General features: G+C 45.3%; 1 protein-coding gene across 2 annotated transcripts in view; it reads left to right on the top strand.

Annotated features, from left to right (window-relative positions):
• The first annotated feature begins 1,620 nt into the window (after positions 1 to 1,620).
• Positions 1,621 to 26,920, top strand: part of LOC122559459 (tetraspanin-33) — a 45,510-nt gene continuing 20,210 nt past the window's right edge. Inside the window, exon 1 of one of the 2 annotated variants that reach the window (XM_087996914.1) lies at positions 1,621 to 1,877. In XM_087996914.1, coding sequence (XP_087853040.1) covers positions 1,821 to 1,877 — 57 coding nt within the window. In that variant the 5' untranslated portion in view covers positions 1,621 to 1,820. Of the gene's footprint in view, positions 1,878 to 15,359; positions 15,417 to 26,920 lie in introns of those variants that run through there. The other variant, XM_087996915.1, reaches the window with a different exon arrangement.

Genomic DNA, 26,920 nt, shown 5'->3' with positions numbered 1-26,920 from the left:
AGTGTGGGCTAAGGCGAGGAGGTAAGATCGCCATGAACTACCAGAGCCAGGATGGAGATTGAGCCCATGTGGGTGGCTACACTCTTAGTCATTCAGTCAACTGAGTCAACCAACTCTCCAGTTACCCCATTACGGTTACAAAAATAATCATGGGCTCACAACATGCATTAGGCAAAAGTGAGGACTGCAGATGCTGGAAATCAGAGTCTAGATTAGAGTGGTGCTCTAATCTAAAACACCACTCTAATCTAGACTCACAACCAGCGCTCCTGATTGACAATGTTCTGCTGCTTCAATCTGTTTGGAGGCTATTTATCACCTGTCTGCAGCAAATTATATAAATTTGTTTTAAAACTTATTCTTTGACAGAATGTGGATGTCACTATCTTTTATGGTACTTCATTCATGAGTTGCCAGCTGAGCTAACATTTATTACCCCTCTCTAATTTCAGCATCAATCATATTGTTGTATGCCTGGAGTTACATGTAAGGATAGCAGATTTTCTTCCTTAAAGGAGGTAAGTGAACTAATGGGTTTTTACAATAATTGATGGTGGCTATAAGGGCCAGCTTTTATTTGAATTCAAATGTCACCATCTGCCTGGTGGGAACATTATCCTGGAGTTCTGGATTAGTAACCAGTCCCCCACTTCCTCTCTGGGCCATCCTTATTGTCCATCACTAACAGCTATGCTAGGGATACTGGACTTAAAAATATGCTTCACTTTGGACAGAAAGATTGGATGGGTTCATTGGTCAAATGTAAATGGCACACCAGATTAGTAGGAGTGATGGATTAGCCGTGGCATAACTGGAATGAGGTAGATTGACCTCTCATAAAACAACATGCATTCTCCCTCAACTAACACCCAAATTTTGTGTTAATCAGCCCACTGGGCCACTCTGCCCTGGCCAAAGTGCAACTGTATCCTCTCGGGCTGGAGAATCCAGCACTGGTCACTTGCTAACATCTCCTGGGTTCCCATAAGGACCACTGCAGCTGCTGTCCAGCTCTGCTGAGGCCCCTCGCCAAGACATGGCCAACTGAGCATACGTTCTGAAGACCATGTCAGCTCGAGTCCCTGGGTGCTGAGACTGTTCAGTCTTCTGTTTGTGAATAAATTCTTTGATCTTTCACATCTCCAGTGTCGCTTCCCTGCAGCCAGTCTGTTTGCATTGTCAGAGTGTCCCACCATTCAGTAAATTCAAATTCCCTGAGGCAGACAATCGTCTCATTTGCTGAGGTCTCGGTCCATGGAAGACAAACTCTCGGAAATGTTTGTGACCCTCCAGGACGTACCCTGCAGATATCAAAGTTGGTGAAAAGTATGATACACACACACACAGACACACCATACACACACACACACACACCATACACACCCACACACACACACCGTACACACACACACACCATACACACACACACCGCCATTCACAGGGGCAGCTTGTGTGTTTTATTGAAGTTTAGCAAATCCAGACCTGCTGTTCTTAGTCACCAGGAATGCAGGAACTGACAAACATTGAGGCTTACTACTGACATTTCACAATCCAACTCAGCCAGTGAGAGTTGATTTGTAAAAGGCCAAACTACGTGGGTAAACAAATGCCATTCCCTCTTCCTACTTTGAGTTCATTGTTTTGTGCTGAGGAGGTGTCGTGGGCTGTTGCTGATTGACACCTCCTGTTGGTACACTGAACAAGCATATTCTCCAGCCTCAGGACAGATTACTTTTTCTGAGCTACCTGCACTGAATAGAACAGAAACCCACAGCAGAACTCTCTGGCTGCAGTTATTGACGATCAGTGGTCATCAAGAGATGAGGATAAGCTGCATAATCAAATGGATACTGTTTGCATTCTGCTACATCTTATGGGTGAGTGAGCTCTCTTATCTCCTTCTTTTCCTTTAACTCCACCACTTTTTCCTTTGCGTCCTTGGCCATTCTTCACACCCGAACCTAAGAGGTGAATGAGGGCTTGCTATTTGAACTTGGGGACATCACACAATAACTATTTGGACTGATTGGAGCAGGATTCCAGCATCGTTGCCCTATTGTTGCCCTCTGTTGCTGTCCCATTAGGGTTTCTGATCACGCATTGTTCCATAATATCACAACAGAGTGAGGTGATGAGATCAATCAAAACCTCAGTGAGAATTGAACCTGCACTGCCAGCCGGGTGCTCCAGAATTGGGTGTGAGTCCACCGGACTGTCATCAATCTCCTGGTGGTTAGCGAAAGAGTTCCAGACAGTTTGGAAACCAAGCTGGGGTTCAGTGAAGTCAGGGTCAAACTTAATTGTGATGCTTCCAATCTCTGCCCATAACGGGAGTTTGAATTTGTACCTGGTGTGGCCAGTAGCTGAGTGGGTTAAGATCAGACTACTTTATTGACAGGGCCAATGACGCGCACTTTCTGACAGTGCCCATTACCATTTCAACCTCAGCAATTTCACAGCCCACTGAGGGGCTCACATTACAAACAGGAGAGCACAGTGGTTCTCATATGGCTCTTCAATACTCCTTATTGTGGTTAAAGTTAAAACTCACACAACACCAGGTTATAGTCCAACAGGTTTAATTGGAAGCACACTAGCTTTCAAAGCGACGCTCCTTCATCAGGTGGTAGTGGAGGGCTCAATCCTAACACACAGAATTTATAGCAAAAATTTACAGTGTGATGTAACTGAAATTATACATTGAAAAATTGATTGTCTGTTAAGCCTTTCATCTGTTAGAATACAGTGATAGTTTCACTTCTTTCATGTGTAAATCACAAAACCCTTTTTTTAAAAGCTGCATTCTCGGGTTAGCTGTTAACAATGGTGATAGCTAGACAATATGTTGAAGGTGTTAGCCCCCTGTGTTCTCTGTCTATGGCGTGATGTTTAGATTGATTCTAATCTAAAAAGTGAGATAATGGAGTTTTACATGAATGCATGCAGTTTTTGAGCAAAGTATAATGTAACCTTGCAAGTACAAATTCCCCCCACAAAATATATGTGTGTATGTGGGTCTTTGTCTTTCTGTCTGTGTGTGTGTGTCTGTCTGAGTTGGGGGTTGTGAGTGTGAGAAAGTGTATGTGTGTGTGTAGTGAGTGCAGAGTGTCTTGATTTGTACTTTCAGGGTTACATTGTACATTGCTCAAAAACTGCATACATTCATGTAGACCTCTGAGCTCAAAAACTGTATGAATTAATGTATAATGTACCATTCTCTCACGTTTTAGATTAGAATCAATCTAAACATCATGGCATAGACAGAGAACACAGGGGGCCAACACATTCAACATATTGTCCAGCTATCACCATTGTTAACAGCTAACCCGAGAATGCAACTTTTTAATAAAAAAAGGTTTTGTGATTTACACATGAAAGAAGTGAAACTATCACTGTATTCTAACAGATGAAAGGCTTAACAGACAATCAATTTTTCAATGTATAATTTCAGTTACATCACACTAAATGTTTGCTATAAATTCTGTGTGTTAGGATTGAGCCCTCCACTACCACCTGATGAAGGAGTGTCGCTCCGAAAGCTAGTGTGCTTCCAATTAGACCTGTTGGACTATAACCTGGTGTTGTGTGATTTTTAACTTTGTCCTCCCCAGTCCAACACCGGCATCTCCAAATCATGACCCTTATTGTGGTGGGAACAACCAGTTAGGATGAAAACTCTTGTTGAACTCAAAGTCAACATCAAAAGATGGGCAATGTTCAGTTTTGGCTGATTTGGTACAGACTACTTCTCCCAGTATATGACCAGTCAGAGCTGGTACCCTTAGTCATTAGCATTACTCTGCACCACACTTTGTGGATTGGCGATAGAATGCTGACTGGTCTTGCCACAAACCCAATTCATTTGCAACTCTGCTGTCTCCATATCAAAGCTCCCACCTTGCCTATGCTTGCTGATCTACATTGGCTCCTGTTCTGGCAATGCCTCCATTTGAAAATTCTCATCCTTCTGTTCAAATCCCTCAGTGCTCTTGTGCCTATCTGGCGCTGTGCCCACCAGGAGCACAGTACTCCTCTGAGCCTGGCCTCTTCAACGTTCCAAAATTACATTGCTCCTCAGTCAGCCTTCAGCTGCCAGAGATCCAATCGTGTTCCTTTCTGCTCCTCTGTCTCGCCATCTTTTAGGTTGCTCCAGAGAATGCTCCTGTGAAGCACTTTGGGGCTTGTTACTAAGCTAAGGATGGTGTCTATTTGCAAGCCATTGTTTTGTTATGATTGCTTGCTGATGGGGCCCTGCCAATGTTACAATCTAGGGATCTTATGGTTGGCTCTTGGCTCTGTGTGGAATTTCTGAAGAAGACAGAGATATGTCATGGCAAGCCTTTGAGTTGGCAATGAAGTCTGTAAACCATGTATGAATGCATGGCAGTGTCATTAGTGTAACTGACTGATGTGTTTTTAATTAGGAGGATTTCTGGATTATAAACGCTACTTTCCTCTTCCGTTGCCTGTCAGTCACTTGTAGAAGGGAATCACTCTTCCACTGCTATCACAGTGCAGAAACAGCAGTAAGCACAGAGTCCACTTCATCCCCCAAGGCCCTGCAGCCCTTGGCAATGTCAAACACACTATTACATTAAAGAGCTGTCAGTTAATTCAAACTGCCGTTGCTTATTTCCACTCTTAACGATCTAACTGCAGAATGTTCACTGAGAATGCTCCTGTGAAGCACTTTGGGGCTTGTTACTAAGTTAAGTATGCAACCTATTTGCAAGACATTGTTTTGTAATGATTGCTTGCTGATGGGGCCCTGCCAATGTTACAGCCTAGGGAGCTTATGGTTAGCTCTTGGCTCTACAGAGAGTTTCTGAAGAAGACAGAGATATGTCATGGCAAGCCTTTGAGCTGACGATGAAATCTGTAAACCATGTATGAATGCATGGCAGTGTCATTAGTGTAACTGACTGATTTGTTTTTAATTAGGAGGATTTCTGGATTATAAACTCTACTTTTGTCTTCCAGTTGCCTGTCACAGTCTTCCACTGCAATCAGAGAATAGAATCAGCAGTAAGCACAGAGTCCACTTCCTCCTCGAGGGCCCTGCAGCCATTGGCAATGTCAAACACACTATTACATTAAAGAGCTGTCAGTTCATTCAAACTGCCCTTGCTTATTTCCACTCTTAACAATCTAACTGCAGAATGTTCAGCAAAGACATTGGGTGAAATCTTATAGGGGCCTGAGCGAAGTGGTGAGGTTTGTAACAGAATCAGACCCATCTCAATATCGGCAGGAGCTCACTCCATGATTTTGACAGGTGCTGTGGCGAGATCCTCATATTCAGCTTTCCACCTCACAAAACAGGCGCCTGTCTGTATCAATAGGGCTGAGGTGGAGACGGTCAAGTGCTTCAAGTTCCTTGGAGTAAGTATCACCAACTATCTGTCCTGTTCCATCCACATCAATGCTACAGTCAAGAAAGCACACCGCCTCTACTTCCTCAGGAGGCTAAGGAAGTTTGGCATATCCACAGTGACTCTTACCAATTTTATTGATGCGCCATAGAAAGCATCGTATATGGATGTAGAACATAAAACATAGAACAATACAGCACCGAACAGGCCCTTCGGCCCACGATGTTGTGCCGAACATTTGTCCTAGCTTAAGCACCCATCCATGTACCTATCCAATTGCCACTTAAAGTTCGCCAATGATTCTGACTCTGCCACTCCCACAGGCATTCCATGCCCCCACCACTCTCTGGGTAAAGAACCTACCCCTGACATCCCCCCTATACCTTCCACCCTTCACCTTAAATTTATGTCCCCTTGTAACACTCTGTTGTATCCGGGGAAAAAGTTTCTGACTGTCTACTCTATCTATTCCCCTGATCATCTTATACACCTCTATCAAGTCACCCCTCATCCTTCTCCGTTCCAATGAGAAAAGGCCTAGCACGCTCAACCTATCCTCGTACGACCTATTCTCCATTCCAGGCAACATCCTGGTAAATCTTCTCTGCACCTTCTCCAAAGCTTCCACATCTTTCCTAAAGTGAGGCGACCAGAACTGCACACAGTACTCCAAATGTGGCCTAACCAAGGTCCTGTACAGCTGCAACATCACTTCACGACTCTTGAATTCAATCCCTCTGCTAATGAACGCTAATACACCATAGGCCTTCTTACAAGCTCTATCCACCTGAGTGGCAACTTTCAAAGATCTATGAACATAGACCCCAAGATCCCTCTGCTCCTCCACCTTACTAAGAACCCTACTGTTAACCCTGTATTCTGCATTCTTATTTGTCCTTCCAAAATGGACAACCTCACACTTGGCAGGGTTGAATTCCATCTGCCACTCCTCAGCCCAGCTCTGCATCATATCAAACACAGCATGGTTTTGTTATGATTGCTTGTTGATAGGGCCCTGTCAATGTTACAGCCTAGGAACCTTATAGTTGGCTCTTGGCTCTGTGTGGAGTTTCTGAAGAAGACAGAGATATGTCATGACAAGCCTTTGAGTTGGCAATGAAGTCTGTAAACTATGTATGAATGCATGGCAGTGTCATTAGTGTAACTGACTGATGTGTTTTTAATTGAAAGGATTTCTGGATTATAAACGCTACATTCCTCTTCCAGTTGTCTATCAGTTAGTTGCAGAAGAGAATCAGTCTTCCAGTGCTATCACAGTGCAGAAACAGCAGTAATCACAGAGTCCACTTGCTCCTTCAGGCCCTTGGAGCCTTTGGCAATATCAAACACACTATTGCCTTAAAGAGCTCTCAGACTGCCCTTGCTTATTTCCACTCTTAACATTCAGCAAACGCATTGGATGAAATCTTATAAGGGCCTGCGCGATGTGGTCAGGTTTGTAACAGAATCAGACCCATCTCAACATCGGGAGCAGCTCACTCCATGTTTGTGACAGGTGCTGTGGCGAGATTCTCACAAGGCAGTGGTGATTGAGGGAGATTATTGTTTGTTAGTGCTTTCTTGAAGTCTCCACTGGCCTCATTAATTTTCACCATGCTACCTCACCAAACAGCCCTCTGTCTGTATCAATGGTGCTGAAGTACATGTAATCGAGAGCTTCAAGTTGCGAGGAGTAAATATCACCAATGATGTATCCTGGTTAATCTACATTGATGCTACAGTCAAGGACACAAACTAACATCTATCCTTCCCCAGAGGCTAAGGAAATTCAGCATGTCCACAATGATTCTTACCAATTTCTATAAATGCATCATAGAACGCATCCTATCCCGTTGTTTGGTATGGCAGCTGCTCCCCAAGACTGCAAGAAGTTAGACAGAGTTGTGAACACAGCCCAGTCCATCAGGCAAACCAGTCTTCCTTACATCGACTCTGTCTATACTTCCAGCTGCCTCAGAAAAGCAGCCAACATAATCAAAGATTCCTCCCAGCCCAATTATACTCTCCTCTACCCTCTTCCATTGGGCAGAAAACACGAAAGTTTGACAACACATTTGAAAAACTTTCAGCTAGCTTGGGAACAGCATATGAAGCCCAGTATATGACCAGCCAGAGCTGGCACCCTTAGCCGTTGGCATTATTCTGCACTGCACTCTTAACCATAGGAGTGCCATCACCAAACACAGCAAATCACCAGGACTATAATAGGAATAGATTGACCACCTTTATGGACTGAGGGTAGAATCCTGACTGGCCTCCATGTTGCACTCTCCATAAAATAGATCGCACTTGAAATTCTGCTGCCTCTGTATCAATGCTCCTACCATCCCTATATCCTCTGATCTACATTGGCTCCTGATCTAGCAATGTGTCTAATTGAAAATTCTCATCCTTCTCTTCAAATCTCTCAGTGCTGTTATTCCTAACTATCTCTGTGCCCCACCTGGAGTGTAATGATACTCTGAGTCTGACCCCTTCAACATTCCTGAATTATGTCACTCCTTCTTCAGCTTTCAGCTCTGGGATCCTAAGTTCTGGAATTCCCATCCTGTACCTTTCTGTTCCTCTGCTTCATGGTCTTTCATGTTGCTCTGTAACCTAGTCTGAGAATGCTCCTTTGAAGCACTTTAGGCATTTTACTAACTTGAAGATGCTACCTAATTGTAAGACATTATTTTGTTCTGATTGCTCGTTGATAGGGCCCTGCCAATGTTACAGCCTAGGAACCTTATGATTGGCTCTTGGCTCTGTGTGGAGTTTCTGAAGAAGACAGAGATATGTCATGACAAGCCTTTGAGTTGGCAATGAAGTCTGTAAACTATGTATGAATGCATGGCAGTGTCATTAGTGTAACTGACTGATGTGTTTTTAATTGAAAGGATTTCTGGATTATAAACTCTACTTTCCTCTTCCAGTTGTCTATCAGTTAGTTGCAGAGCTGAAAATGTGTTGCTGGAACAGCGCAGCAGGTCAGGCAGCATCCAGGAAACAAGAGAATCGACGTTTCGGGCATAAGCCCTTCTTCAGGAATGAGGAAAGTGTGTCCAGCAGGCTAAGATAAAAGGTAGGGAGGAGGGACTTGAGGGAGGGGTGTTGGAAATGCAATAGGTGGAAAGAGGTCAAGGTGAGAGTGATAGGCCGGAGTGGGGGTCGGGGCAGAGAGGTCAGGAAGAAGATTGCAGGTTAGGAAGGCGGTGCTGAGTTCGATGGATTTGACTGAGACAAGGTGGGGGGAGGGGAAATGAGGAAACTGGAGAAATCCGAGTTCATCCCCTGTGGTTGGAGGGTTCCTAGGCGGAAGATGAGGCGCTCCTCCTCCAACCGTCGTGTTGTTGTGGTTTGGCGATGGAGGAGTCCAAGGACCTGCATATCCTTGGTGGAGTGGGAGGGGGAGTTGAAGTGTTGAGCCACAGGGTGGTTGAGTTGGTTGGTCCGGGTGTCCCAGAGGTGTTCTCTGAAACGTTCCGCAAGTAGGCGGCCTGTCTCCCCAATATAGAGGAGGCCACATCGGGTGCAGAGGATGCAATAGATGATGTGTGTGGAGGTGCAGGTGAATTTATGGCAGATATGGAAGTTTCCTTTGGGGCCTTGGGAGGTGAGGGGGGAGGTGTGGGCGCAAGTCTTGCACCTCCTGCGGTTGCAGGGGAAGGTGCCGGGAGTGGAAGTTGGGTTGGTGGGGGGTGTGGATCTGACAAGGGAGTCACGGAGGGAATGGTCTTTACGGAACGCTGATAGGGGTGGGGAGGGAAGTATATCCTTGGTGGTGGGGTCCGTTTGGAGGTGGCGGAAATGACGGCGGATGATACGCTGTACATGGAGGTTGGTGGGGTGGTAGGTGAGGACCAGTGGGGTTCTGTCCTGGTGGCGGTTGGAGGGGCGGGGCTCAAGGGCGGAGGAGCGGGAAGTGGAAGAGATGCGGTGGAGGGCATCGTCGACCACGTCGGGGGGGAAATTGCGGTCCTTGAAGAAGGAGGCCATCTGGGTTGTACGTTTTTGGAACTGGTCCTCCTGGGAGCAGATGCGGCGGAGACGAAGGAATTGGGAGAATGGGATGGCGTTTTTACAGGGGGCAGGGTGGGAGGAGGTGTAGTCCGGTAGCCGTGGGAGTCGGTCGGTTTGTAGTAGATGTCCGTGTTGATTCGGTCGCCTGAGATAGAAATAGAAAGTCATTGATGTAGTGGAGGAAAAGGTGGGGGGATGGTGCCAGTGTAGCTGCAGAAGATGGATGTTCCACATATCCTACGAAGAGGGAGGCATAGCTGGGGCCCATGCGGGTGCCCATGGCTACTCCTTTCGTTTGGAGGAAGTGGGAGGATTGGAAAGAGAAGTTGTTCAGGATGAGGACCAGTTCAGTCAGTCGAAGGAGGGTGTCAGTGGAAGGGTACTGGTTGGTACGGCGGGAAAGGAAGAAGCGGAGGGCTTTGAGTCCTTCGTGATGGGGGATGAGGTGTACAAGGACTGGATGTCCATGGTGAAGGTAAGGCGTTGGGGACTGGGAAGCGAAAATCATGGAGCAGGTGGAGGGTGTGGGTGGTGTCCCGAACGTAGGTGGGGAGTTCTTGGACTAAGGGGGACAGGACCGTGTCGAGGTATGCGGAGATGAGTTTGGTGGGGCAGGAGCAGGCTGAGACAATGGGTCGGCCGGGGCAGTCAGGTTTGTGGATTTTGGGCAGGAGGTAGAAGCAGGTGGTGCGGGGTTGTGGGACCATGAGGTTGGAGGCGGTGGATGGGAGGTCCCCTGAGGTGATGAGGTTCTGGATGGTCTGAGGGATGATGGTTTGGTGGTGGGGGGTGGGGTCATGGTCAAGGGGTCAGTAGGAGGAGGTATCTGCGAGCTGGCGTTTGGCCTCAGCGGTGTAAAGGTCGGTGCGCCAAACTACTATCGCGCCTCCCTTGTCAGCTGGTTTGATGGTGAGGTTGGGGTTGCAACGGAGGGAGTGGAGGGCTGCGCGTTCCGAGGGTGAGAGGTTGGAGTGGGTGAGAGGGGTGGGGGAGTTCAGGTGGCGGTTAATATCGCGGCAGCAGTTGGCTATGAAGAGGTCGAGGGCAGGTAGAAGGCCAGCACGGGGTGTCCAGGTGGATGGGGTGTGTTGGAGGCGTGAGAAGGGGTCGTCAGAGGGTGAGCGAGAGCTATCAGTTAGTTGCAGAAGAGAATCAGTCTTCCAGTGCTATCACAGTGCAGAAACAGCAGTAATCACAGAGTCCACTTGCTCCTTCAGGCCCTTGGAGCCTTTGGCAATATCAAACACACTATTGCCTTAAAGAGCTCTCAGACTGCCTTTGCTTATTTCCACTCTTAACATTCAGCAAACGCATTGGATGAAATCTTATAAGGGCCTGCGTGATGTGGTCAGGTTTGTAACAGAATCAGACCCATCTCAACATCGGGAGCAGCTCACTCCATGTTTGTGACAGGTGCTGTGGCGAGATTCTCACAAGGCAGTGGTGATTGAGGGAGATTATTGTTTGTTAGTGCTTTCCTGAAGTCTCCACTGGCCTCATTAATTTTCACCCTGCTACCTCACCAAACAGCCCTCTGTCTGTATCAATGGTGCTGAAGTACATGTAATCGAGAGCTTCAAGTTGCTAGGAGTAAATATCACCAATGATGTATCCTGGTTAATCTACATTGATGCTACAGTCAAGGACACAAACTAACATCTATCCTTCCCCAGAGGCTAAGGAAATTCAGCATGTCCACAATGATTCTTACCAATTTCTATAAATGCACCATAGAACGCATCCTATCCCGTTGTTTGGTATGGCAGCTGCTCCCCAAGACTGCAAGAAGTTACACAGAGTTGTGAACACAGCCCAGTCCATCAGGCAAACCAGTCTTCCTTACATTGACTCTGTCTATACTTCCAGCTGCCTCAGAAAAGCAGCCAACATAATCAAAGATCCCTCCCAGCCCAATTATACTCTCTTCTAGCCATTTCCATTTGGTAGAAAATATACAAGAGGAAAATATGTGCCAACAGCTTAAAGAACAACTTCTTCCTTGCTGTTATCAGACTTACAAACGGACTTCTCATATATTAGAGTTGATCTTTCTCTGCAACTTCTCTGTAGCTGTAACACTACATTCTATTATCCTGATGTACTTGTGTAAAGTATGATTTGTCTGGTTAGCCTGCAAAACAATACTTTCACTGTATCTTGTGACATTTGTCAATAATAAATCAAATCAATCGAGACAGTAACAGAACTCAACACAGGATCGAGAGCAGGCACCTGGTGACTTCAGCTTGCTCCAAATGACCTTAATGTTGAACACTGAGTACCAATGTCTCACGGCATACTCTGTGGGCACTGACCATGTGCACCCCACATCCATGGCCATTGGCATCTGGCAAAAGTCAAGGGCCTATATATACATACACCATATACCCATCCATAGTGTCCAGCGATGTGCAGGCTAGGTGGGTTAGTTCCCTCCCCACCCCTTTCCACCTTCCGCAAAGACCGTTCCCTCCGTGACTACCTGGTCAGGTCCACGCCCCCCTACAACCCACCCTCCCACCCTGTCACATTCCCCTGCTACTGCAGGAACTGTAAAACCTGCGCCCACACCTCCTCCCTCACCTCTATCCAAGGCCCTAAAGGAGCCTTCCACATCCATCAAAGTTTTACTTGCACATCCACTAATATCATTTATTGTATCCGTTGCTCCCGATGCGGTCTCCTCTACATTGGGGAGACTGGGCGCCTCCTAGCAGAGCGCTTTAGGGAACATCTCCGGGACACCCGCACCAATCAACCACACTGCCCTGTGGCCCAACATTTCAACTCCCCCTCCCACTCTGCCGAGGACATGGAGGTCCTGGGCCTCCTTCACCGCCGCTCCCTCACCACCAGACGCCTGGAGGAAGAACACCTCATCTTCCGCCTCGGAACACTTCAACCCCAGGGCATCAATGTGGACTTCAACAGTTTCCTCATTTCCCCTTCCCCCACCTCACCCTAGTTCTAAACTTCCAACTCAGCACCGTCCCCATGGCTTGTCCGGACTTGTCCGACCTGCCTCGCTCCTTTTCCACCTATCCACTCCACCCTCTCCTCCCTGACCTATCACCTTCATCCCCTCCCCCACTCACCTATTGTACTCTATGCTACTCTCTCCCCAACCCCACCCTCCTCTAGCTTATCTCTCCACGCTCCAGGCTCACTGCCTTTATTCCTGATGAAGGGCTTTTGCCCGAAACGTCGATTTCGAAGCTCCTTGGATGCTGCCTGAACTGCTGTGCTCTTCCAGCACCACTGATCTAGAATCTGGTTTCCAGCATCTGCAGTCATTATTTTTACCTCATAGCCTTGGGAAATGCAGAGTTACAGAGATAAAGTAGTGGGGCTGGTCTTGGTGGGCTGCACTTTGGTGAGTTAGTGTGGACTCGATGGGCCAAATAGCCTGCTTCTACACTGTAGGCATTCTATGATTATCATTTTGGTGCCTGTGACTGAAGCTGCTTTGGTCCTAATCTCTGTAATTCGGTCTCTAAATCCCTCAGTTTCTCTGCATTCTTTTCATCATTATTTCTTAGTCCCAAACTCTTTTTGTCCATATATTTCATGCCTGTCCTCGTATCTCATTAGGTACCTCAGTGTCAAATTTCTCATGATATCACTCCTATGAAGTGTTTTTCACAGTTGTTACTAAGTAAAAAGCTGCTGTAAAAGCAAGGTTCCGTGTTGTTGTTCATGATTTCCATTTTTTCACAATGAGAAACTCTGCTGTTGCTTTTGCCTTGTAAAAGAATTGAAGCAATCTTGCTTGGTATCTTGCTCACTTATCTCTTTACTTGGGTAAGAAAGCTGCTTGTTCTAAATGTTTCCCATTCGCATGCAGTTACAATAGTGTCTCTTTGTTCCAAAGTGCTATGTTTTGGAGGTCACACCAAAACATTGACAGATAGAAATTGAGGAGTGATATTCCTGTACTATCACAGCTAACCTTGACTGAACTTCCATGCATCTCCTTTACATCAGCATTTATTGTTCTGTCGAATTGTTTTAAAAGCAATTACCTTCATCGTGTTTTATTTTATTTCCAATCCTTCATTTATTGAATTGAGATGAATTGAATTAGCTTTATTGCCACATGCACTCAAATGAGTACAGTTAAAAGTTTAAAAATTGCCACATACAACACCACCTTAGATACAACCCTTAGTTACAGAATAGAGAAATGAAGAAAAAAGTTACGTGTGTCTAATAAATTAAAAACTTAGTTATTTAGCACATTTGCCTTCATCACTCAGACCATTGAGTATAGGAGTTGGGACATCATGTTGAGGTTGTACAGGACATTGGTGAGGCCACTTTTGAAGTACTGTGTCCAGTTCTGGTCAATCTTTATAGACAGGATATTACTAATTTAGAGAAGGTGCAGAAAAGATTGACAAGACTGTTGCTGGGGATGGAGCCTTTGATTAGATTAGATTACTTACAGTGTGGAAACAGGCCCTTCGGCCCAACAAGTCCACACCGCCCCGCCGAAGCACAACCCACCCATACCCCTACATTTACCCCTTACCTAACACCACGGGCAATTTAGCATGGCCAATTCACCTGACCCTGCACATCTTTGGACTGTGGGAGGAAACCGGAGCACCCGGAGGAAACCCACGCAGACACGGGGAGAACGTGCAAACTCCACACAGTCAGTCGCCTGAGGCGGGAATTGAACCCGGGTCTCTGGCACTGTGAGGCAGCAGTGCTAACCACTGTGCCACCGTGCCGCCCACAAATTTGAGTTATGAGGAAAGGTATATAAGTTGGTACTTTTTTCACTGGAGCGTAGGAGGTTGAGGGGTGACCTTCTAAAGGTTAGTAAAATCATGTGGGGAATAAATAAGATGACTATCAAAAGTATTTTCCCAAGGGTGGCTGAGTTGAAAAATTGGGGGTGTATTTTTAAAGTGAGAGGAGAAAAATTTAAAAGGACCTGAGGGGCAGCTTTTTCACACAGAGGGTGGTTTATATGTGGAATAAACTGGTAGAGGAAGTAGTTGATGCAGGTTGTGATGATGCTGTCACTTTAAAAAGGTTATTTTCTCCTTGGGCTTTTTCAAGAGAGGTAGTAAAGGCAGAGGTGCCAAAACGTCTGGAAATGTCTACTTTAACAATGGCAGGGGAATGGCCCACCCTCCCAGTTCAGGTTTTTTTTTAGATTGGTTTAGTTGTAGCAGTAAAGTTGTTGGTTTCTGTGGTAGAAGCTGCTACAGTGCAAAACGATTCCATGATTCAGCAGATTAGATTAGATTCCCTACAGTGTGGAAGCAGGCCCTTCAACCCAACCAGTCCACACTGACCCTCCGAAGAGTACCCAGACCCGTTTCCCTCTGACTAATGCACCTAACACTATGGGCAACTTACCAAGTCCAATTCACCTCACCTGTACATCTTTGGACTGTGGGAGGAAACTGGAGCACACGGAGAAAACCCACACAGACACAAGGAGAATGTGCAAACTCCACACAGACAGTTACCCGAGGGTGGAATCGAACCTGGGACCCTGGTGCTGTGAGGCAGCAGTGCTAACCACTTGTCATCAGTGACAAAAAAAAAATGATTTTTCTTTCACTTTTCTGAATGTCTAAATAAATTTGACACTAAAGCTGACTGGGAGTTTAGGGATGGGCAATGTCCTAATTTTATTTAATTAGTGAATACAAATCTCTGATGCTAAGCGATTGCTTCCTTGTTTGCTGAGTTGAAGGTGATTTGTTTGCCAGGGGCATATTTCTCAGTGAAGTGCAGATTTGTTTGTCTCTCTTTGGAAATAGAAAGTACTTTTGCTTCAGCAGCAGGAGGAGTGGGAGCGTCAACCAGGAGGTTGATGTAAAGATGATTCAATGATTTAAATACTTACCTTGAGCATCGGGGCCCTCCATTTTTGTTTCAGTAGCAGGAAGAGCGGGAGTATGACCACGGGGTTGAGGGGAAGGTGATTCACTGATTAAAAAACTTACCTCATGATTAGGCGGAGCACACATTGAGTAGGAGTGGACACGGACCTGTTGAGTAAGTGAAGTGCTATATTTAGGTGGTTGTGTTACCCGAAACACTACTTAGGTAGTGTCTCCCACCCATTAACCAAAAAAAAGGTCCTGTGCATCAGATTGGTAAGGTCTTTTTTTTATTCTTTATTTTTAAATAGTCTCTTTGGAAATTTAGAATATTGGGAATGGAGATTCGGGCAGTTGAATGTTCCTCCTGCAGAATGTGGGAGGTAATGGCCACCACCTGTTAACTGCATCTGCAGGAAGTGCACTCAACTTCAGCACCTTGAAAACCACGTTAGGGAACTGGAGCTGGAACTGGATGAACTTCGGATCATTCGGGAGATGGAGGGGGTTATTGAGAGGAGTTACAGGGAGGTAGTCTTACCTCAGGTACAAGAAAAAAGGCAGATTGGTTACAGTCAGGGGACAGAAAGGGAATAGTCAGACAGTGCAGGGATCCCCTGTGGCCATTCTCCTCAATAACAAGTATACCGTTTTGGATACTGTTGGGAGGGACAACTTACCAGGGATAAGCCATGGGGTACAGGTTTTAGGCACAGAGTCTGTCCCTGTTCCTTAGAAGGGGACGGGGAAGAGGAGCAGAGCATTAGTCATTGGGCTTCTCCAGAGTTAGGGGGACAGACAGGAGGTTCTGTGGGAATGAGAGAGACTCATGGTTGATGTGTTGCCTCCTAGGTGCCAGGGTTTGTGATGTCTTGGATTGTGTTTTTGGGATCCTTGAGGGGGAGGGGGAGGGGGAGCAGCCCCAAGTCGTGGTCCACATAGGCACCAACAACATAGGTAGGAAAAGGGAAGGGGATTTAAGGCAGAAATTCAGGGAGCTAGGGTGGAAGATTAGTGCTCGAACAAACAGAGTTGTTATCGCTGGTTTGTTACCCATGCCAGGTACGAGCGAGCAGTTGAACATGTGACTACAGAAATGGTGCAGGATATCTGGATAATTGGGGCTCATCTGGGGCAGGTGGGACCTCTACAAACAGGATGGTCTACACCTGAACCAGAGAGATACAAATATCCTGAGGAAGGGTACTTCTGCTAATGCTCTTTGAGAGGGTTTAAACTAATTCAGCAAGGGGGTGGGAACTGAAATTGCATTTCCAGTGTCCAGGTGATTGTGAGTCGTGAGGTCAGAAATAAGGTTTCAAGGTCACAAGAGTGCACCAGCAAGCAAGCGGTTAGTTTGAAGTGTGTCTACTTCAACGCCAGGAGCGTTCAGAATAAGGTGGGTGAAATTGCAGCATGAGTTGGTACCTGGGACTTCAATGCTTTGGAGACATGGATAAAGCAGGGACAGGAATGGTGTTGCAGGTTCTGGGAATTAGATGTTTCAGTAAGAACAGAGAAGATGGTAAAAGAGGGGGAGGTGTGGCATTGTTAGTCAAGGACAGTATTATGGTGGCAGAAATGACATTTGAGGACTCATCTACTGAGGTAGTATGGGCTGAGGTTAGAAACAGGAAAGGAGAGGTCATCCTGTTGGGAATTTTCTGTAGGCCTCTGAATAGCTTCAGAGATGTAGAGGAAAGGATAGCAAAGATAATTCTGGATAAGAGTGAGAATAACAGGGTAATTGTTATGGGGGACTTTAACTTTCCAAATATTGACTGGAATACTATAGCTCGAGTACTTTAGATGGATCAGTTTTTGTCCAATGTGTGCAGGAGGGTTTTCAGACACAGGATGTAGACAGGCCAACAAGGGGCGAGGCCGCATTAGATTTGGTACTGGGTAATGAACCCGGCCAGGTGTTAGATTTGGAGGTAGTTGAGCACTTTGGTGATAGTGACCACAATTCGGTTATGTTTACTTTAGCGATGGAAAGGGAATGAGTAATGCAGGGAAAGAGTTATTGCTGGGGGGATGGCATTTATGATGCGATTAGGCAAAATTTAGGGTGTACAGAATGGGGAGGAAACTGCAGGGATGGGCACAATTGAAATGTGAAGCTTATTCAAGGAACAGCTACTGTGTGTCCTTGATAAGTATGTACCTGTCAGGCAGGGAGGAAGTGGTCAAGTGAGGGAACCATGGTTTATTAAAGAAGTTGAATCTCTTGTCCAGAGGAAGAAGAAAGCTTATGGTAGAATGAGACATGAAGACTTAGTCAGGGAGCTTCAGAGTTACAAGTTAGCCAGGAAAGACCTAAAGAGAGAGCGAATAAGAGCCCGGAGGGGACAGGAGAGGCCGTTGGTGGATAGGATGAAGGAAAACCCTAAAGCTTTCTGTAGGGAGATCAGGAGTAAAAGAATTACTAGAGAAAGATTAGGGCCAATCAAGGACAGTGGTGGGAAGTTGTGCATGAAGTCAGAGGAGATAGGAGAAGTTCTAAATGAATATTTTTCATCAGTATTCACACTGGAAAATGATAATGTTGTCGAGGAGAATTCTGAGACTAGGTGGGATTGAGGTTCGCAAGGAGGAGGTGTTAGCAACTCTATAAAGTGTGAAAATAGATAAATTCCCTGGGCCGGATGGGATTTAGCCAAGGATTTTCTGGGAAGCCAGGGAAGAGATTGCAGAGCCTTTGGCTTTGATCTTCATGTTGTCATTGTCTACAGGAATAGTGCCAGAAGACCGGAGGATAGCAAATGTTGTTCCCTTGTTCAAGAAGGGGAGTAGAAACCACCCTGATAATTATAACCCAGTGAGCCTTACTTCAGTTGTGGGTAAAATGTTGGAAAAGGCAATAAGGGATAGGATTTATAATCATCAAGAAAGGAATAAGTTGAATAGGGATAGTCAACATGGTTTTGTAAAGTGTAGGTCAGGCCTCACCAACATTATTGACTTCTTTGAGATAGTAACCAAATAGCTGAATGAGGGTAAAGCAGTTGATGGATATATGGATTTCAGTAAAGCGTTTGATAAGGTTTCTCATGGTAGGCTATTGCAGAAAATAAAGAGGCATGGGATTGACAGTGATTTAATGGTTTGGATCAGAAATTGGCTGGCTGAAAGAAGGCAGAGGGTGGTGGTTGATGTGGAATGTCCATCCTGGAGTTCAGTTACTAGTGGTGTACCGCAAGGATCTGTTCTGGGGCTACAGCTGTTTGTCATTTTTATAAATGACCTAAATGAGGGCGTAGAAGGATGGGTTAGTAAATTTCCAGATGACACTAAGGTCGATGGAGTTGTGGATAGTGCTGAAGGATGTTGTAGGTTACAGAGGAACATAGATAAGCTGCAGAGCTGGGCAGCGGGGTGGCAAATGGAGTTTAATGTGGAAAAGTGAGAGGTGATTCACATTGGATTCTTGGTAGTGTAGATGAGCAGAGAGATCTAAGTGTCCATGTACATAAATCCCTGAAAGTTGCCGCCCAGGTTGATAGAGTTGTGAAGAAGGAGTACGGTGTGTTCACTTTTATTGGTAGAAGGACTGGGTTTCGGAGCCATGAGGTCATGTTGCAGATGTACAAAACTCTGGTGAGGCTGCACTTGAAGTATTGCATGTAGTTCTGGTCACTGCATTATAGGAAGGATGTGGAAGTTTTGGAAAGGGTTCAGACAAGATTTACTAGGATGTTGCCTGGTATGGAGAGAAGGCCTTACGAGGAAAGGCTGAGGGACCTGAGGCTGTTTTCATTGGAGAGAAGACGGTGAGAGGTGACTTATTTGAGGCATTTAAGATAATCAGAAGGTTAGATAGGGTGGACAGTGAGAGCCTTTTTCCTCAGATGGTGATGACTAACATGAGGGGACATAGCTTTAAATTGAGGGGTGATAGATATAGGACAGATGTCAGAGATAGTTTCTTTACTCAGAGTAGTAGTGGTGTGGAACACACTGCCTGAAACAGTAGTAGACTCACCAACTTTAAGGCATTTAAATGGTCATTGGATAAACGTATGGTTGAAAATGGAATAGTGTAGGATAGATGGGCTTCAGATTGGTTCCACAGGTGAGTGCAACATTAGGGCCGAAGGGGCTGTACTGCGCTGTCAAGTCCTGTGTTCTATGTTCTCAGTACACAGAGAGTTGTACGTAAGCCATAATGGTTTAGATTGCCTGTGCAGGCGAGCCCAGTCCTGTCCTGACCCTGTTTAGCAAACACCACACATGCTGTGGCAGCTCAAAGCTTTTCATTGACAGGTGGGGTTTATCCCCAGAAACTTGCTGGTGACCTTTTTTTCCCACTCTTCTGCTGGTGTATCCTGCTCAGGAGGGAGCTGCGGTGGAAGGCAGGCTGTCGAGGAGTTGATCAGGTGATCATAGAGTTGGTAAGTGAGATTGGGGGAGGGTGGAGAATGGATTGAAACAACTCATTGTGGTTTGTCAGTGAACAGTTATGTGGAAGGAGTGATGTTTGTGAAGACAGGAAGCCAGGGGATGGGCTGGTGAGTTGTGACATATGTTGTCACATTTTATTGAGTGTCACCACAGTATGCATGTGCCTCCTAGTCAGATGGTGTGCAGTGCTCTGCTGCGGACTCTGATATGGCATGTTTCTTTGTAATTTCAAAAATATACTTTATTCAGAAATTATATATAAGAAAATACAGCATGTATAAAATGGATCTGTACAAACTTTGCAGAAGATACAGTGGAACTTTGACCTTTCTCATTAAAGTTTCAATCCAGTTGCAACAGAAAAGGTATTTTCTCTAGGACAAGTGCCAAGATCTAAAATGTGAAGGCAGAAATTTTCTACTCTCATTTCTGTAAAAACAGTGAACTTCAGTCTACTTCTGATCAGTATTGAAGAGTGTGGTGCTGGAAAAGCACAGCAGGTCAGGCAGCATCCAAGGAGCAGGAGAATCGACGTTTCGAGCATAGGCTCTTCATCAGGAAAAGGACATTTCCTGATGACTCTCCTGCTCCTTGGATGCTTCCTGACCGGCTGTGCTTTTCCAGCATCACACATCTGAACCCCTGACTCTGGCTCATTGACAGGGGTTGTAGTGTTGAAAGTAATACGTCTGTCGAAGGGACATCCCTCAGTAATGTGCAGCACTAAATAGGTTTGGCTCACCCAGTTCCACATATTGCCTAGTAGTGATATTCATCCATTCATCTGGCTTTGCATCAAAACATTGAAATTCTCTCTCCTCCCTGACCCTCAGAGAAAATGGAAATGCCAATTATATTGTCGGATGGAATTTAAATCCAGATGAGCTCATATATTAGTTGGATGAGATTGTTCTGCCCCTCAAGCCTATCATTCAGTTAGTTTGTAGCTGATCAGTACCTTATTCTGTTTATCTGTTTTGGCTCTGCAAACCATTATCCCAAACAAAGAAAAACTACCAATCTCAGCCTTGAAAGGTTCAGTGACCTCTGAGCAGCTTGCAGGGAGAGCTGGAATGTCCATCATCCTTTCCCTGAGGTCACCCTCAGGGTGTACCCCCTAATACTGCACTTCTCCAGCAAAGGATATCATTTCTCTCTATTTAAGCCATCAATTCTTTGGTTCGTCTTAAGTCCTTCATTTAGGTTACCCTTAATTTTCGCTGTGCAGGAGAATGTGAGTATGTTTCGCATTCTATTGCTGACCTGGAGTTCCTTACTAAAATTATTTAATTTTAGATGGTAACCCATTCTATGCTACACTAGTTACAGCAAACAGGAAAATGCATTTTTTCAGGAGCCATAGTTTCACACAGGTAGACTGACTATGGAGACCTTTAAAAATGGGGGCCAGGGCTTGGATGAGGAAGCCCTACTATCATTTCAGGGCAGTACGGTGGTACTGTGGTTAGCACTGCTGCCGAACAGCACCAGGGACCTGGGTTTGATTCCACCTTCAAGTGACAGTGCATGGAGTTTGTATGTTCTCCCCATGTCTGTGCGGGTTTCCTCCAGGTGCTCGAGTTTCCTCCCATAGTCCTCCTGTAGTATTGAGAGATGTGCAGGCTAGGTGGATTAACCATGGTTAAAAACTATAGCAGCTTTCAGTCACAGTTAGAAAGCAGATATCTGTGGCTGGAGTGCATAGATTGACAGGCCACCTGGTTTGGAAAACAAATTAGTTGTCCATTCCTGTGCTTTCAAAGGGCTTCAATGTTGATATGTCCTAAGGCTTATTATTATCATTAAGTCCACTCTGAACATTTTTTTAACTTATTTATGGGAAGTGGGAGTCACTGACTGGACCAGAGTTTATTGTCCTTGAACTGGATGACTTGTTAGGTCACATCAGAGAGCAGTTAAGTGTTAACCACATTCCTGTGTGAGTCTGGAGTTACATCTGAACCAGTATGGCCGGTAAGAATGGCAGATTTCCTTCCGAAAGGACATTAGTGAGTTAGTAATTATAACAATCAACAGCGATTACATTATCTTCATTAAGTCACCTTCTAATTCCAGATTTCACCATCTGCTTGGTGTGATTCAAACCTATAAAGTTAGTCTGGTACTCTGCATTACAAGTCGGGTGCCATTACTGTAGGCCACAGCCTCCTTTAATAAAACTAACGACCCATTTATCTGAAAGAGTTGATTGACAACTTATTAAAGGATATGGTTAGTGAATAGAAGTTTAATTTGTTTTTATAACAGATTGGTCACTTGAAGGATTTATACATTTTGAATGTGTTTGATGAATGAACGTTTTTTCTTCAGTATCAGTCTTTTATGTTGTTAGAAGGGTTTTTTTTTCGCACTTTCACAGTGTTCCTGAAGTTTTCCTAAAATGGATATTAGATGAATGGCTGTGAAAGGGCATGGATGGCAAAAAGGTCTAGATTTTGCATGGCAATCACAGAATCATGGAATCCGAACAGTGTGGAAACAGGCCATTTGGCCCAACAAGTCCCCAACAACCCGCCAAAGAGTAAGCAGACCCATTCCGTTATACTATTAAAGTACATTTCCCCCAATTAATGCACCTAACCTACACATCCCTGAACACTGTGGGCAATTTTAGCATGGCCAATTCACCTAACCTACACATCCTTGAACACTATGGGCAATTTTAGCACGGCCTAATCACCGAACCTACACATCCCTGAACACTATGGGCAATTTTAGCATGGCCAATTCACCTAACCTACACATCCTTGAACACTATGGGCAATTTTAGCACGGCCTAATCACCGAACCTACACATCCCAGAACACTATGGGCAATTTTAGCATGGCCAATTCACCTAACCTACACATCCTTGAACACTATGGGCAATTTTAGCATGGCCAATTCACCTAACCTACACATCCTTGAACACTATGGGCAATTTTAGCATGGCTAATTCACCGAACCTGCACATCCCTGAACACTATGGGCAATTTTAGCATGGCCAATTCACCTAACCTACACATCCCTGAACACTATGGGCAATTTTAGCACGGCCAATTCACCTAACCTACACATCCCTGAACACTATGGGCAATTTTAGCACAGCCAATTCACCTAATCTACACATCCCTGAACACTATGGGCAATTTTAGCACGGCCAATTCACCTAACCTACACATCCCTGAACACTATGGGCAATTTTAGCACAGCCAATTCACCTAACCTACACATCCCTGAACACTATGGGCAATTTTAGCATGGCCAATTCACCTAACCTACACATCCCTGAACACTATGGGCAATTTTAGCACGGCCAATTCACCTAACCTACACATCCCTGAACACTATGGGCAATTTTAGCACGGCCAATTCACCTAACCTACACATCCCTGAACACTATGGGCAATTTTAGCACAGCCAATTCACCTAATCTACACATCCCTGAACACTATGGGCAATTCTAGCATGGCCAATTCACCTAACCTACACATCCCTGAACACTATGGGCAATTTTAGCATGGCCAATTCACCTAACCTACACATCCTTGAACACTATGGGCAATTTTAGCATGGCCAATTCACCTAACCTACACATCCCTGAACACTATGGGCAATTTTAGCATGGCCAATTCACCTAACCTACACATCCCTGAACACTATGGGCAATTTTAGCATGGCCAAAACACCTATCCTACACATCCCTGAACACTATGGGCAATTTTAGCATGGCCAATTCACCTAACCTACACATCCCTGAACACTATGGGCAATTTTAGCATGGCCAATTCACCTAACCTACACATCCTTGAACACTATGGGCAATTTTAGCACGGCCTAATCACCGAACCTACACATCCCTGAACACTATGGGCAATTTTAGCATGGCCAATTCACCTAACCTACACATCCTTCAACACTATGGGCAATTTTAGCATGGCCAATTCACCTAACCTGCACATCCCTGAACACTATGGGCAATTTTAGCACGGCCTAATCACCGAACCTACACATCCCTGAACACTATGGGCAATTTTAGCATGGCCAATTCACCTAACCTGCACATCCCTGAAACTATGGGCAATTTTAGCATGGCCAATTCACCTAGCCTGCACATCCCTGAACACTATTGACAATTTTAGCACAGACAATTCACCTAATCTACACATCCCTGAACACTGTGGGCAATTTTAGCATGGCCAATACACCTAACCTGAACATCCCTGAACACCATAGGCAATATTACCACAGCCAATTCACCTAACCTGCACATCCCTGAACACTATGGGCAATTTTAGCATGGCCAAATCACCTAAACTACACATCCCTGAACACTATGGGCAATTTTAGCATGGCCAATACACCTAACCTGAACATCCCTGAACACCATAGGCAATATTACCACAGCCAATTCACCTAACCTGCACATCCCTGAACACTATGGGCAATTTTAGCATGGCCAAATCACCTAAACTACACATCCCTGAACACTATGGGCAATTTTAGCATGGCCAGTTCACCCAGCCTGCACATCCCTGAACACTATTGACAATTTTAGCATGGCCAAATCACCTAACCTACACATCCCTGAACACTATGGGCAATTTTAGCACGGCCAGTTCACCTAACCTGCACATCCCTAAACACTATGGGCAATTTTAGCACAGCCAATTCACCTAGCCTGCATATCCCTGAACACTATTGACAATTTTAGCATGGCCAAATCACCTAACTACACATCCCTGAACACTATGGGCAATTTTAGCATGGCCAATTCACCTAACCTGCACATCCCTGAACACTATGGGCAATTTTAGCATGGCCAATTCACCTAACCTGCACATCCCTGAAACTATGGGCAATTTTAGCATGGCCAATTCACCTAACCTGCACATCCTTGAACACTATGGGCAATTCTAGCACAGCCAATTCACCTAACCTGCACATCCCTGAACACTATGGGCAATTTTAGCATGGCCAATTCACCTAACCTGCACTTCCCTGAACACTATGGGCAATGTTAGCACAGCCACTTCACCTATCCTACACATCCCTGAACACTATGGGCAATTTTAGCATGGCCAATTCACCTAACCTGCACATCCCTGAAACTATGGGCAATTTTAGCATGGCCAATTCACCTAACCTGCACATCCTTGAACACTATGGGCAATTTTAGCATGGCCAATTCACCTAGCCTGCACGTTCCTGAACACTATTGACAATTTTAGCGTAGCCAATTCACCTAACCTATGCATCCCTGAACACTATGGGCAATTTTAGCACAGCCACTTCACCTATCCTACACATCCCTGAACACTATGGGCAATTCTAGCATGGCCAATTCACCTAACCTGCACATCCCTGAACACTATGAGCAATTTTAGCATGGTCAATTCACCTAACCTACACATCCCTGAACACTATGGGCAATTTTAGCATGGTCAATTCACCTAACCTACACCTCCCTGAACACTATGGGCAATTTTAGCACGGCCAAATCACCTAACCTGCACATCCCTGAACACTATAGGCAATTTTAGCATGGCCAATTCACCTAACCTACACATCCCTGAACACTATGGGCAATTTTAGCATGGCCAATTCACCTAACCTGCACATCCCTGAACACTATGGGCAATGTTAGCACAGCCACTTCACCTATCCTACACATCCCTGAACACTATGGGCAATTCTAGCATGGCCAATTCACCTAACCTGCACATCCCTGAACACTATGAGCAATTTTAGCATGGTCAATTCACCTAACCTACATATCCCTGAACACTATGGACAATTTTAGCATGGCCAATTCACCTAACCTGCACATCCTTGAACACTATGGGCAATTTTAGCATGGCCAATTCACCTAACCTATGCATCCCTGAACACTATAGGCAATTTTAGCATGGCCAATTCACCTAACCTACACATCCCTGAACACTATGGGCAATTTTAGCATGGCCAATTCACCTAGCCTGCACGTTCCTGAACACTATTGACAATTTTAGCATAGCCAATTCACCTAACCTATGCATCCCTGAACACTACGGGCAATTTTAGCACGGCCAAATCACCTAACCTGTGCATCCCTGAACACTATAGGCAATTTTAGCACAGCCAATTTACCTAACCTACACATCCCTGAACACTATGGGCAATTTTAGCATGGCCAATTCACCTAATCTATCACATCCCTGAACACTATGGGCAATTTTAGCATGGCCAATTCACCTAATCTATCACATCCCTGAACACTATAGACAATGTTAGCACAGCCACTTCACCTAACCTACACATCCCTGAACACTATAGACAATGTTAGCACAGCCACTTCACCTAACCTACACATCCCTGAACACTATAGACAATGTTAGCACAGCCACTTCACCTAACCTACACATCCCTGAACACTATAGACAATGTTAGCACAGCCACTTCACCTAACCTACACATCCCTGAACACTATAGACAATGTTAGCACAGCCACTTCACCTAACCTACACATCCCTGAACACTATAGACAATGTTAGCACAGCCACTTCACCTAACCTACACATCCCTGAACACTATAGACAATGTTAGCACAGCCACTTCACCTAACCTACACATCCCTGAACACTATAGACAATGTTAGCACAGCCACTTCACCTAACCTGCAAGCCTTTGGACTGTGGGAGGGAACCGAAATACTCGGAGGAAACCCTTGCACCATGGGGAGGACATGCAAACACGCATAAAGTTTCCTGAGACTGGAATTGAACTCAGGTTCCTGGTGCTATGGTAGTGAGGAATGAGGGGTGAAGCATAGAGGGCATAAAAGCTTTTTTATAGAACTTGACTGAAGTTTCAGACAATCAAGGCAGACCATTTTATCAGTCCACTTGCCTCCCTGACCTCTTCTAAATTGCCTTTTAAGGCAGTGTGCCCAGCTCAATCCTGCTTCTGCCCTTTAGCACATATGGATGCAGGATGAGGCCCTCATAGTGGATCCATTGCCAACTTGAGCCTCCCACCTCTCTATGTCCAAAGTATGGCCCGAGCCATCTTACTGGGTATCACCTGGGAGAGCCAGGCAGCTCTAGAGTCATAGTCTTTCAGCACGGAAACAGACCTTCGATCCGGCCAGTCCATTCCAAACATAATCCCAAAGTAAACTAGTCCGGCCCTGCATGCTCCTGGCCCATATCCCTCCAAACTTATCCTATTCATGTACTTACCCAAATGTCTTTTAAATGTTGTAATTGTACCCACATTCACCACTTCCTCAGGAAA

This window comes from Chiloscyllium plagiosum, unplaced genomic scaffold, assembly GCF_037043375.1.
Source record: "Chiloscyllium plagiosum isolate Xiang-an unplaced genomic scaffold, Cpla_swu_hap1 HiC_scaffold_19, whole genome shotgun sequence".
NCBI classification, from domain to species: domain Eukaryota; kingdom Metazoa; phylum Chordata; class Chondrichthyes; order Orectolobiformes; family Hemiscylliidae; genus Chiloscyllium; species Chiloscyllium plagiosum.
The sequence above is the reverse complement of the archived record's forward strand: the minus strand, read 5'-3'. Positions and strand labels throughout refer to the sequence as shown.